This window comes from Nyctibius grandis, chromosome 5 (genome assembly GCF_013368605.1).
Source record: "Nyctibius grandis isolate bNycGra1 chromosome 5, bNycGra1.pri, whole genome shotgun sequence".
Classification (NCBI taxonomy): Eukaryota; Metazoa; Chordata; class Aves; order Nyctibiiformes; family Nyctibiidae; genus Nyctibius; species Nyctibius grandis.
The window spans coordinates 32,421,478-32,436,138 of record NC_090662.1 but is presented as its reverse complement, the minus strand read 5'-3'; the positions used below and the strand labels follow the sequence as shown (position 1 = coordinate 32,436,138).

The 14,661-nt window shown below is 40.5% G+C and overlaps 1 protein-coding gene across 1 annotated transcript in view; it reads right to left on the bottom strand.

The window, feature by feature from the left end:
- Nucleotides 1–14,661, bottom strand: part of DOCK4 (dedicator of cytokinesis 4) — a 269,438-nt gene that overhangs the window by 128,216 nt on the left and 126,561 nt on the right. The window contains exons 9-12 of the mRNA XM_068400425.1: nucleotides 12,270–12,351; nucleotides 11,607–11,667; nucleotides 9,543–9,675; nucleotides 8,314–8,402 (exon numbers count right to left, since the gene is read on the bottom strand). Of these exons, the coding sequence (XP_068256526.1) occupies nucleotides 8,314–8,402; nucleotides 9,543–9,675; nucleotides 11,607–11,667; nucleotides 12,270–12,351 (365 nt within the window). The remainder of the gene's footprint in view (nucleotides 1–8,313; nucleotides 8,403–9,542; nucleotides 9,676–11,606; nucleotides 11,668–12,269; nucleotides 12,352–14,661) is intronic.

The window sequence follows — 14,661 nt, the reverse complement described above, 5'->3', positions numbered from 1 at the left end:
TATGGGCTTCGACACCTCCATGCTTCAATCAGGGCATTATGCACTTGCCCATTTATTGACCAGTCTCGTTTTGTTAGGCAGCATCACTTTGGATGACCCCCTGCCTGCAGATTTTTGCACAGGTACATGGAAACAAGTTTGAATTTATTACAGACAGTAAACTATTCATTTTTTCATTCTCTTTTAAAGAAAGAAATTAACAGTTTGTGGCTGACAGACTTAAGACAATCTTTTACAAACCAAACCACAACCTGAATGTGTCTTAAAAACAGCCTCCCTATTCAGGTCTTCCCTCCATCACATATAAAATTCATGTTCCTGCTAACTACTAGATACAATATAGTAATTTCTGATTTTATTCTTTTTATCACCTAAATTGTATGCAAGAGGATATGATTTACGTAGATTTTTCAAGAGTTAAACTATGCAACAGTTAAAAAATTAACACTGCCACCATATAAAAAAAAATAAAAATAGAAGAAATTATTCTTGAGCCAAGAGTGGCAAGATAAATCCCACCCTTTGGAATGTGTTTCCTCTAAAGCTTAAGGCCCTCCCATCAATTAAAGTTAATGTATAATTAACAGTGTTTCCAGTGGAGTTGCAACATAGGTTTGGCATTGCTACCACAGAATACACCACACTGCACTCAGTAAACATGCAATTAGGTTACATCACTCTGGTCTAGTTCATCAGAGCATTCCAAGACAATGGCACAGAAAAGACCTTCCCACTACATTCATTATTTTTGTAGAATCCACACAAGAGTCCAAAGCTACAAAGCAGCTAGATACATTTATAATTTCTTACATCACTAATTTAACCTCTATAGGATTTGAAAGGATTTTCACCTCCTTTGCTGTAACAGCTGAAAAGCATTTGTAATCTCTCAGATCTCAAGAATGACTGCATTAGGCACATGCAGCTTTTCCAGACTTGTTATAAGGGAATCTAAATTGGCATTTACAAAGGAGCTAACAGATGAGAATGCTAGGAACCTAAAGTAAAAGGCAGAGCAAAAAGGAATGTCTTGCATCCCCTTAAAAGCAACCTATCCAGCCTTTCTTCTCAAAGGAGGGTGGAGAAAGAGGAAGCTGTAGTGCATTTTTCATCAATTTTTTAATATGCTTTTTATAAGATAACTCACTGGGGAGAATATTCACATGTAACATGAGACCAAGGTTTAAATCTCTCCTCTATAGGATTTGCTAAGAGGACATGAATACAGATCACACTTGGGAAAATCATGCACTACTTGGCAGGCTTCAGAGCCTCTTTCCCCATGGTATAATGAATATTTTCTGATTGTATACAAAGTTGAATAGTTGCTGCAGGGAAGTCTGAGAAGCCAAGTGATTAGCATGCTCACTTGGGAATATGAGACAGACTGAAAATCAGAGTCTGAACCAAGACGTTTTCTGTCTTTGAAGAATGTCTCAAACACTGGAGTAAATAATTTCTATGGTAAACCCAGTGAATATTTATACATGCCCTGAAACAGCGTGGGCATGAGAGTCACAGCAATCATCTATGGCATTTTTTTTCAGCGTAGTGCTCAGGAAGCTAAATCTAGCCCACCTGTATCCTGATGGTGAAAATGTCCTGGGTACACCCAGCTACTCACCTGTTCTCAACTTCAAGGAGTGGCAGAAATGAATGCTGCCTTAGCTTTAGGTGCCTACAGGAAGATCTTGTGCCTAAGGAGGTACTTTGAAGATGCTGATGGTGTTTAAGTAGGGATTACAGTAAGAACCATCACTGTTGAACTGTGTAACTTGCTCACAGCTGTAAGTGGGTAATTTTTGTGGACAAGAACCCTCTACCTTCAGAGCCCAAACGAATGCTCCAAACACTAGACAGGAAAGACTGCTCCAATTACTAAACGTTCCTTCCTCATCATGTGCTATATTAAAAAAAAATACATTTCAACTCTTGAAAGTCTAAAGAACTGGAGAAAAAAAAAAAGGTGGTGTCATAGGCAGGGTAGATATAGATTAGGTTTTAGGAAGAAATTCTTTACTGAGAGGGTGATACGGCACTGGCACAGGTTGCCCAGAGAAGTTGTGGATGCCCCCTCCCTGTCAGTGGTTCAAGGCCAGGTTGGATGGGGCTTTGAGCAACCTAGTCTAGTGGAAAGGTGTCCCTGCCCGTGGCAAGGGGGTTGGAACTAGAGGGTCTTTAAGGTCCCTTCCAACCCAAGCCATTCTATGATTCTATGAAGTAGAAAAAGTACTGTTTTGGAGAGTGGGGGGTTGAATGCTAATACAAACGCTATAGTCTGGCAATAGGTGTTTTGCATGCAAGACACTGAAAGTACATTTTGAGAATTATTTTTTCTGAAGAATATGATGATTTATCTGATAAGCTATTTCAGCACTGGGACACAACAATTTGTGGAAACTAAAGACTTTGTGTGAAAATCTCCTGAGCGGAAAGAAACTGTACAGGACAGAATCTGAAGACTGAACACGTCTAGAGGATAGACAATAGTCTGAAGCATCTTTGCTGTTGTTAGTTTCCTGTGTTTCCTTTCTTAAGTATTTTTAACATGACTTGAGTCATGGCAAGTGCAATATAAACCAAAAATTCAAGTTTTCCTGTATTTGACTCTTACCTACAACGGTTCGTAAGAGAGAGAAAGGACCCACGTCTCCTGTAATGCAAGATTTTCTCCCTTTTTGACAACTATAAGGTGGTAGGCAAGGCTAGTGAGGCTTCAGAACCAGCCATTCAATACTATTACAGAAAGACAGCAAAGGAAAAATATAAACTAGTGTAACAACTATATTTTCCATGAGGTGTCAGCAGAAGTATCTGAACATATTGCTAAAGCCTTGCAAGTGCTTTTTCAGGCTGCTAAGCAGTCACAGAAGAACAAATTTCATGTGTGAGATGTAAATAACCTTTCACGGTTTATCTTTTAGTTGCTCAGTACTCAAAGTGGCATTACTGCTGACTTCCTCTTTCCCTCTCAACCTTCACATGCACTACTGGAAATTCTGTACTGCTCTTCTCTCTGCCTCCCTTCCTCTGACAACACTTTTCAAAATGTAACTGATCTTCATTTTGCTAGCTTTAGTTTCCAGCCCTCTGTAACCTGGAAAAAAAATGGATGTTCCATATGTCTTTCACATTGAATATTCACATAATTAAGAGTATTCAAATTTATCCAATGTGTCCTAGGACAAGTGGGTATTTAACTGTGAACCCTTATTTCATGAGAACGGAATAGGATAAGCCATGTATCACAGAGTAAGAAGGTATTGCATGGACAGTCAGAATGACAAAAAGTTGTTCTTCATTAATATGGTTAACAAATTTAAGAAGCCCAACATTATACTTACTCAGTAATGTGCTCTTGTATTTTCACTACAAGATTTTTCTATTTATTGTCCAATAAGATACATGACATTCTAAACCTTATATATCACAGAATCACAGAATCACAGAATGTTAGGGATTGGAAGGGACCTCGAAAGATCATCTAGTCCCATCCCCCTGCCGGAGCAGGATTCCCTAGATCATATCACACAGGAACGCATCCAGGCGGGTTTTGAATGTCTCCAGAGAAGGAGACTCCACAACCTCTCTGGGCAGCCTGTTCCAGTGTTCAGTCACCCTCACCGTAAAGAAGTTTTTCCTCATATTTAAGTGGAACCTCCTGTGTTCCAGCTTGCACCCATTGCCCCTTGTCCTGTCAAGGGATGTCACTGAGAAGAGCCTGGCTCCATCCTCTTGACACTTGCCCTTTACATATTTATAAACATTAATGAGGTCACCCCTCAGTCTCCTCTTCTCTAAGCTAAAGAGACCCAGCTCCCTCAGCCTCTCCTCATAAGGGAGATGTTCCACTCCCTTAATCATCTTCGTGGCTCTGCGCTGGACTCTCTCTAGCAGTTCCCTGTCCTTCTTGAACTGAGGGGCCCAGAACTGGACACATACAGATACAATATATATATTTTATATATATATGTATATATGCAGCTAGACTCTACAGGAGAAAATAAAGGGATTAGAAATAGTCAAATATATAACTTCAGTCTTGGTAAGTAACATGAGCTTTTATGTGCTTCTTGGATATCCACTAATCATGGCTGAACATACATTTTCAATATAATAATTATGCTTGAAATCAAGTCAAAGGAGCATGAAGTCTACTACATGAAAGGGACTACAGTTACAGTACAACCTAGAAAATGAGTTCATAGGGGATTTTTCTATAGTCATATTTCAACTAATTAAGATTTTGCAAGGACAAAACAATATTTGAATACAAGGACAACAGACTCATAAGCTTCCACTTCAGGTTTCATTTCAAGTTTGACTGCATCCCTGAATGACAGCATTCAGAAAAAGTTAACAAGTTGGTATAAAAAAAAAAAAGACCAAAAAAAATGCAAACCCAACATCTCCTATGGGTCAAACCACCATCTCACAATAACAAAGTTCAGTTGTATCCCATTTCTTAAAGTATCACACCCAAATTTATTTTGATGACAGTTACAGTGACATATAGCTGACTATGGAGGACTATTGGTAAGTTCTTAAATATCAAACTGAAACTTGGTGGGACAAATCCCATGACTGGAGCGCAGCTATCAATGGCTACAAACTATTCAGAAGGGACAGGTGAGGAAGGAGGGGCAGAGGCACTGCCCTCTACATCAAGAAATAGATAGAGTGTGAAGAGCTGTCTCTGAAGAACAGCCACGAGCAGGTTGAAAGCTTATGGGCAATAATTACAGACCGAGGCGACAAAGGGAGCCTTGTGGCTACAGGCCACCTGATCAAGGGGAGCCTATTGGTGAAGCCTTCTCATTCCAGCTACAGGAGGCATCGCGCTCGCAGGCTCTCGTCCTGCTGGGGGACTTCAATCACCCCAACATCCGCTGGAAAAGTAGCACGGTGAGCTGTAGGCAATCCAGGAGACTCCTGGAGTGCATTGAGGACAACTTCTCAAGCCAGGTAACAGACAGCTCTACCAGAGGGAATGCAATACTGGACCAGATGGTCACCAATGCAAGTGAGCTAATCAGTGACATCAAGATTGGAGGCAGCCTTGGCTGCAGTGATCACGCACTGGTGGAGTTCACAATCCTGAGGGATATGGGTCAGGCAAAGAGTAAAGTCAGGACCCTGAATTTCAGGAAAGCAAACTTACAGCTATTCAAGGAATTAGTCAATAGGACCCCCTGGGAAACTGCCCCCAGGGACAAGGGAGCAGAACAGAGTTGGCAGATCTTTAAGACACTTTCATTGAGTGCAAGAGCCCTCGATCCCCAGGTGTAAGGAATCAGGCAAGGAAGGCAAGAGACTGGCATGGCTGAGTCGAGATCTGCTGGTCACACTAAAGGGCAAGAAGAAAATGGACAGGCAGTGGAAGCAGGGACAGGTATCCTGGGAAGAGTATAGGGACGCTGCCTGGTTGTGTAGGGATGGGGTCAGGAAGGCCAAGGCACAGCTGGAGCTGAAGTTGGTGGCAAGGGATGCAAAGAATAATAAGAGGAGCTTCTACAGGTATGTCAGCCAGAAAAGGAAGGTCAAAGAAAGCGTACTCCCCTCCAACGAGCAAGACTGGCAAACTGGTAACAACGGACAAGGAGAAGGCTGAGGTACTCAACAACTTTTTTGCCTCAGTCTTCACTGGCAGCCTCTCTTCCCACACCTCTTGAGTGGATGGAACACAAGGCAGGGACTGGGGGAGCAAAGTCCCCCCCACTGTAAAAAAAGATCAGGTTCATGACCACCTGAGGAACCTGAATATATACATAAGTTTAAGGCACCCAACCAGATGCGTCCCAGAGTCCTGAGGTAACTGGCTGATGTAGTTGCCAAGCCACTCTCCATGATATTGAGAAAGTCGTGGCAGTCAGGTAAAGTCCCTGGTGATTGGAAAATGGGAAATGTTGCACCCATTTTTAAAAAGGGTAGAAAGGAGGACCCTGGGAACTACTGACCTGTCAGCCTCCCCTCTGTGCCTGGGAAGATCATGGGACAGATCCTCCCAGAAGCTATGCTAAGGCACATGGAGGACAGGGAGGTGATTCAAGACAGCCAGCATGGCTTCACCAAGGGCAAAGCCCTGCCTGACCAACCTTCTATGATGGAGTGACTATATCAGTGGACAAGGGAAAAGCTATGCATGTCATCCATCTGGATTTCTGTAAGGCCTTTGACACAGGCCCCCACAATATCCTTCTCTCTAAATTGGAGAGGTATGGAATTGATGGGTGGACTATTCAGTGGATGAGGAATTGGTGGGATGGTCACATCCAGGGGGTAGTGGTCAATGGCTCAATGTCCAGATGGAGATCAGTGACCAGTGGTTGGCTGGGCTGGCTGTTAAGTGGACAACAGATGCCCTCTATTAACCCTTTCCCTCCACAGAGGGAAAAGGGAAAAGGGAGAGAGACTTACAGGTTGGAAAGTTATAACCGTTTTAATAAACAATAACAATGAGAAAGAGTATTATAATAATAACTGAAATTATTAAATATATACAAATATATACAAAACCAAGATCAAGCTCCCCTGATGATGATCACGTCACCACTGGCGCTGCAGGGCAGGCACTGGGAAGTCCTGGATTGGACTCAGCAGCAGACAGGAATTGGATTCAGGAATGCACAGATTGGGATCGAGGGCAGGAGAAAAACGGACAGAGTCCTCTTCGGATGCCGGCCGCAGAAGAGAGCATGACCCTTGTGATCTCTCAGCTTTAAACTGACTATGACATGTATGGGATGGAATACCTCGTTGGTCAATTTTGGGTCACCTGTCCTGTCTGCTCCTCCCTGGAGGTGCGACCCTTCTACAGCCCTTCACTTGTGGATCATGAGGAATTTAGCAGTGACCTTGGTTTCTATAGGACTAAGTATAAGCAAGAGCCTTTCTGCATACCATTCATACTGTTACCTTAGTAATAACTATAAACTTGAAGCATTATCAATCCTAGAAGTGGATACTATCTGCAAAACATGCAGCTAGTTTCAGAAAGTGCAGTTACTTAGAAGAAACTTAAATGAAAGGAAAAAGTCACTGAAAAGAAAATTGGCTTTGTCCTAGTCCAAACCAGGACAAATACCTTCATCAATGACATAGACAGTGGGATCGAATGCACCCTCAGCAGATCTGCAGATGATACCGAGCTGAGTGGGGTGGTTGACAGGCCTGAGGGACGGGATGCCACCCAGAAGGACCTGGACAAGCTAGAAAAGTGGGCCAATATGAACCTCATGAGGTTCAACAAGGCCAAGTGCAAGGTCCTGCACCTGGATTGAAGCAACCCCCAGTATCTATACAGGCTGGGGGATGAAGGGATTGAGAGCAGCCCTGCAGAGAAGGACTTTTGGGTACTGGTGGATGAAAAGCTGGACATGAGCCAGCAATGTGTGCCCGCAGCTCAGAAAGCCAACTGTATCCTGGGATGCGACAAAAGAAGCATGGCCAGCAGGTCGAGGGAAATGATTCTCCCCCTCTACTCACCTCTGGTGAGACTCCACCTGGAGTCCTGCATCCAGCTCTGGAGCCCTCAATACAGGAAAGACATGGACCTGTTGAAGTGGGTCCAGAGGAGGGCCACAAAAATGATCACAGAGATGGAACACTTCGCCTATGAGGAAAGGCTGAGAGAGCTGGGGTTGTTCAGTCTGGAGATGAAAAGGCTCCAGGGAGACCCTATTGAGGTCTTTCAATACTAAAAGGGGGCTTATAAAGAAAGATGGGGACACACTTTTTAACAGAGTCTGTTGTGATAGGACATGGGGGACAGGACTCTGAGCAACCTGATCTAGTTGAAGATGTCCCTGCTCATTGCAGGGGGGTTGTACTAGACGACCTTCAAAGGTCCCTTCCAACCTAAACTATTCTATGATTCTATGATCAACTCTGCATCTTGCTCAGCTGGCCAGTAGGAACACAGAGTGCACTGGTAGCTCCCATTTAATTTTTTTTCTGTAGTTTAATATACAATGTCAATTGTAAATTTTATATTCCTGATGAAAATGTGAAGCAGAAATGACAAGCAACTTGAATCAATAAGTTGATCAGCCCCATATGTGAACAGAACTCCACAGCAAACTGTAGCTCCTGAGCACAGGATAAAATCACGTAGCTCCTTGAAGAAAATTCAGTGACTTCTTTTTTTCCTATATGCGCACTTGAATGGCAATATCATACATTTTCGCCTAATACGAGTATTTTTCTCTGTGTGAAAAAATATTTCTTTCATAGACATTAATCCTTCTAAAACAGAGCCACTTCATCTGCAAACCAAGAAAACCCTAAGAATGCAAACAGAAATGTGCAACTTACCTGCATTGGAGCCTGTCAAGTTGTAACGTGCATTCAGCTTTTTAATTATATTTTCATGGATCTGATACCAGTCACTCTCCGTGTTGCACCTAGAAAAATGGTAACTTTCTTAACGCTGAAACAGGAACGCAATTTTTTCAGACCTGCTTCACCACATATCTCTAAACAAATCCTCTTTTGTTCACAAAACTAACAACACAGTAGGAGCTAATAAAGCCCCAAGAAACTGCCTGTCTCAATGGAAAGGGTGAGAGTGCTCTTACCATTTGAGAAAGGCACCATGGAAATATCTGCTTCGTGTGGCAAAGGGTCGGAGAAAGATATGAGCAATTACGCTCAGGAACTCAGCTGTGACCAAGTTCATCATCTGTATAGATTTATCCTTCAGTGCTAAACCACACAGAAATCTATCTTGTGACACTCAAGAAGAGATACAGGACTCAGAGCCGGTCTTAGTAGACAGAAAAATCTGTGCTGTACCTTCAAAGTTATTTAAAACAGGATGTGATCTTCAGGAGGTAGTCAGTGAAAGAGCAAATTACATTTCAGTATACATTTAGAAAATAGCTGCTTTTCCATAAAGAAAAACTGACCATAATATAATGATCACTTTTCATGGTTTAGACTGGAGTTAATCTTAGCATCAAATTTGGTTTTGAACGACATTTCTTCTTCCATTGTTTTTGTTATTTTAAAACAAACAGGCAAGATTAAAAAAATAGAATCTAATAGGTAGACAAAGCTAACAATTTGTTAACCACCAGCGAACACTTACTTGATTAACTGCCTTTTATACTTTTGTATTCCCATTACATAATTGCTTCATTTTACAAAAAGATACTCTGCCTGTTTTTTTCTTTAGTTATGAAGTACTTCCACTAGCTGCCTAGGCAGCACAAGACATTTAAACAAATCCTAAAAGCACTTCATGTTGCAATAAAAAGAGAGCTCTAGAAGCTCTTTTAAGGATGTGAAAATACTGAAACACACACAAAGACCTAAAAGGATGTAACCTTTATCTTTAATATTATCCCACTTTATAAACACATCTGTAGCACTAGCCAAAATTTCCAAACTGTGACCAAAAAAAACCTAGAAATTAGCTATTACACTTTTTTTGGAACAGAAAGGAGCTACAGCTATTTACTCACACTGCATTTAACACCACTGTTTCTGATGCAAACCGACTCTAAGATAGTTCCAAAAATTAAGAAAAAAGCATTCCTTACATGTATACTTTTAAGACGAGGTCATCCTTTGAATCTCCTGCCAGCAAATCTGCAATACTGAGGACTGCACAGCCAAAGGGCCGTCTATATTGTACGTTGCAGGCATTTTTCTTTTCTCCAGCTCCCATTCGTCCTGCCAAACAAAATACATATTTTCTGCATAATCCATGGAACTGTCTCTCTTAAAACCACAGAAGGGAGGCAGAGAGCAATCCAGCTCAGTACGGTGACAGGTCTGAGCAGACGATGCCAAGTGTTCTCATTACGAATCTGGTCCATCTTTATACTACGTTAGGATAGCAAATGGTACAGGAAGTCCACTAAATATGTGGTGATCTTGAAAGGTCTCAGACCAGAGATATTGCTCATCCTCTCATGACCTCCACTGAACAAACAACGCTTTCTGATACCCAGTGACAGCACACTCATGACACCGCCAAAATAAGTTTAGAGTTCAGACATGACAAGAGTGTTCAGCATTTGCTGTCCGGTAAGAATTATTTTACTGTGGTTGTTGCTACCCATGATTTATAAAAGAGGTGTTGTGATTAAGCCATTACTATTTAGTAATCAAATGCTGCTTCCAAATAGGCAACTGGCTGTCAAGGGGATAATCAACCAGCTGCAGAAAAATCAGGTAGAGATGAAACACAGGGAGAAAAGATGACAAAGGGCAGAAGAACAATTTATGATAAGGGAAGAAAGAAGGCAGCCAAGGAAAACAGATTTGAAACAAAATTTTTTTCCTAGCCTTTTATATTTGATTTAAATACAATTGATCAATCTTCTCACTGTGTTCCTAGCATTCGAAACTGCCCTCTCTCTAACCATTTTATTCAATTGTGCACTTGCAGCTATGTATCTTTCCCACCAAGCCTTAATTTCTGACAAGAAAAGCCTATGGTTGCAGTCGCTCCAGGGCAATGCTTCCTCCAATATTCCTATGCATCACAGCAACTAGAAGAGTAATTGTTCATTCTCACACCATGCGGCATATAAATCTTATTTTAACTTTTTAATATTTCAGTGGTTCATTTATAAACTTGACTGAGAATATATCTGAAAACTATACAATAGGAAAAATTATACGCCTTATTCTTCTTTAAAGCATTTATTCTTACCAAGTATACTTAACATTACACTAGAGTTTACCATACCCTTTTCCAATCCTTGCCAATAAAACCAAACCACAATATTTTGATATTCTGATGAAACACTAAAACATCATGAAAATGCAAGGAAAAAATATTCCTCAAAGCTGTAAAATAGTATTTACTTTGTAACAAGTTGTTTCTGAACTCAGCACAAGTTAGAGCAACTATATTTCAAATCAAAATATCTTTCAAAAATAGGAAGTAAAGTTATATTTAGTACTGCACTGATGAAACTACAGAGACAGTTTACAAAGAAAACAGTATATCTAAGAGGTCAGAAGCAGACCCAAAGATTATTGTTTCACATCACTGCAGCCTAGAGGATAACTTCTTCAAATAAATACCTAACACCAATGTACATTTTTCTTCTCTTCCGTTTTGTTCTAGATATCTGTCTGGAGCATCAAGGATTAAAATTATTATGAGTCTTTCTCCATTTCTTTCCCTCTCCCCCTTTTTAAAGGTGTCAGGGAGAAGACAAAAATAATCTGAACAATTTCAGATATAGATCAGATATTACATACTAATTAGGTACATTAAATTTCCAGGCAAATTTTTCAATGAACAAAGGATGCTTGAAATTACTCTCTTTGGAATAAGAATGGACTCCCCATTGACAACTCCATCATCCTAACACAGTTCATATTTGACACTTTCATTTTATTTTGTGATAGTCACAAAAATCCTGCCTCTAAACTCAGTTAACAGTACACTTGAAAAATAACACAAAACAATGCTGAGAAATCCAAAGCAATTTTCCCATCAACACCCAGGCATTGTCTTTTCCAAAAATTCATTTGAAGGCCTAGCTAATCTCACAAATCCCAAAGCTGACCCCAAGCAGTTTTCTTTTATTTATTGTCATATGTCTAACAAATTAAGATTTCTACTCACAGGCGATTACACCTACCTATTCGGATAATGTGCACAGTGATATAGATGTCCTTCCTGAGTTCACTGCTACCCAAATCCTGCACAAGATCAGAACCTCATTATTTCTGACTCCTGATTAAAATGTGACAGTTAAAGAGATCTTTACACACTGCTTTCACTGCCAGTGAAAGTGATGAATGAACAGTGAGTTCATTTATACAGCATTAGCAAATTATCCCTTTAACACTTTAAATTGGTGGTCATACACTCCGAACGACTGTCCTAAAATACCATGGGCTGTAATGCAGCAAAATCAGTGGGAGGACACAAGAGACTCGCTGTGTGCCTTGAAAAGCAGTGATGCGTTTGTTTAGTTCTTCATATTCCGAAAGAACAGAGAGTGCTGCACAAACAATTATTGGGGTGCAAAATGCACAAGGAGAAAAACTAACTGGTCCGTGTTGCAGGGAGAAAGACTGGTACGTATGCCCACACGGAAGTTCATATGAGTGTCTGTGTATTGCCAGAAAACATTCAAGTTGGGAGTTCAGCAATACACTTTAATCAGCCTTTAGATTTGATGTTCATAACAATGTAAAAGCTTACAGAGAAGTTGTGAGTCAACCACAGAATAACAATTTAATCCAACTTCTATTTTCAATACCCAGCACAATAAAGATTGAGAATACGAAGAACTCACCACAAAGAGAGAACAGTGTCTTTCAGGCTTTTCTGGACATTTTGGCAAGCCATTTCTATTCAGTCTTAAAAAAAATCTTTCACTGCAAGAAAACAAATATGACAGATCACTGTAAGAAAACAAATACGACAGATACATTGAACAACACTACAGCAAAGTAGATCTAATTTTGATCTTATTTTGAGATGCAAGCTTCCTCAAGATATAAAAGAATGAAATAATTTCTTTCTAAAAGTCTCAGCCATATCAATTTTAAAAAGGGAGAGACTAATGAAGGGTGGTGATTTACTTAATCATCTAACAGAATTACTAAAAATAATACAAAATAGAAGATTGTTCGTCATTTGGAAGAATGATATTGTATATCCTAGTACACAGAGAAACACAAGAAAAAAAATCCATTTATCCTAGAACTGAAATTAGATGTGTAGTATGTTGGTATTGATTCTTGCTAAACAAATGTCAACACCACCACGCTTGTATTCAATATTCTTTTTCATAGATAGGAAGATGATCCTAGGGGACATTTTTCCTACTTAGCACTATCAAAATCTCTCACTGGAGTACACTGATTTAAGCAGTCTTGTAAGAGTCTTGGAAGTTTCAACAGGGCAAATTTCATTTTCGGAATTCTGTTTTGCAATCTACTGTGGGGTATTAAATGCTGCAGCTGATGTAAGTACTAATATTGCTAGTAGGGAGATGCAGAGAATTCTTATTTCAGAATAGAAGAGCACGTAAGACCCCACTGAAAGAGAAATTACTTTTTGAAACTTTCCTATTTGATAGTAGGTCCATTATGGATAATCTCTGAGCAAACTTGGCAATTCATGCACGGGATGTTTATGAAAAACCAAACTTTCCATGCTTTGGATAATTTTCTCCAAGATACAGCCTCCTAAGAAATGTAACAATCATATTTCTGCAGTGAGAGATGTGGAACATGGGAAAAACAAAGAATTCAGAAGTGTTATATATGTTTCTCTCTGTTCTCTCGCCCCCAGCCCCCGCTGGCCAGACATTTGAGTCTGGATGCACTGCAAGGCTCAAATCAGAAACAAAATTTCTGAAGTGCAACTAGGTTTTTTCTCAGCTGTATCCACCTCTTCTGCTTATCCCAGAGGCTAAACATGGTCTACCACTGCTCCATCCGCAGCTTTTCAAATGATAGCTGGAAAATCATTAGGAATATGTTGGATAAGATCCACTCAATAGAGACTAATTAAATCTTTATTGCACTAGCATTTGCCTTGTAGAAAATCTGCATCGATCGTTCACAGCATCAGAGTCATTCACATTGAAAGGGACCTCAAAAGGCCTCTAAGCCCAACATCCTGCTCAAAGTAGGGTCAGTTATAAGGTCTGATTAGCTTGCTGAGAGCTTTAGCCAGTCAGGTCTTGAAACCTTCAGTTACAGAGACCACACAGCCACTTTGGAAAACCCATTCCAGTGCCTGACTGTCCTCAATTTTTCCTTTATATCCAGATGGACAATCTCTTGTTTCAATTTATATCCCTCGTCTCTCATTATCCCACCATGCACAATTGATGTTACTGATCTCCTTGTAGGTACAGGCAGGTGACTTAGCTCCCCTCGAAACAGCTTCTTCTCCAGCCTGAACAAGCCCCACTGCCTCAGCCTCACCTCCCAGGGCCAGAGCTCCCACCCACAAACAACGTGAGGCCTTCTGCTGAACGCACTTCAGTTCATTAATATCAGTCTTACACTGGAGAACCCAAAATTGGCATTGTCTAACCAATGCTGAGCAGGGGATGATCGCTTCCCTTAAGCAACTGGCCATGTTCTTGTTGACACAGCCCAGGATGCTGTTACACTCAAGAGCACATTTCTTAGGAGCTATGTCTGGAGAATGCTTTATTTTTCTTATGTGCCAGCTATCCAGGCTGAACCTACAAACACTTAGACTTTTTTATTATGATTATTTGAAAACATTTCTGCAATCCTCAGCTATGCAGCTTTTTTATCAGACAGCATAAAAGGCAGAATCTAAGAATAGCAGAGCTGAACTCAAGTACCTCAAAGTGCATGAAAATGCTATTTTCTCAGAAACATTCATGTTTTATGATACAGCCAACTTCTGAAGCTTAAGTCTCCAAGGAAACTTTAAAATTGAGTTTTAAAGACTGTTTATGTGAGTATATATTTACAAAGAATCAAGTTGGTATTTTGCTGTTGATTTAAAAATGGTTTTCAAAATAATTCATAGAATCAAAGAATCACAGAATGTTAGGGGTTGGAAGAGACGTCTGGAGATCATCGAATTCAACCCCACTGCCAGAGCAGGACCAAGCTAGGGCAGGTTACACAGGAACGCATCCAGACGGGTCTTGAAAAGTTTCCAGAGAAGGAGACTCCACAACCTCTCTGGGG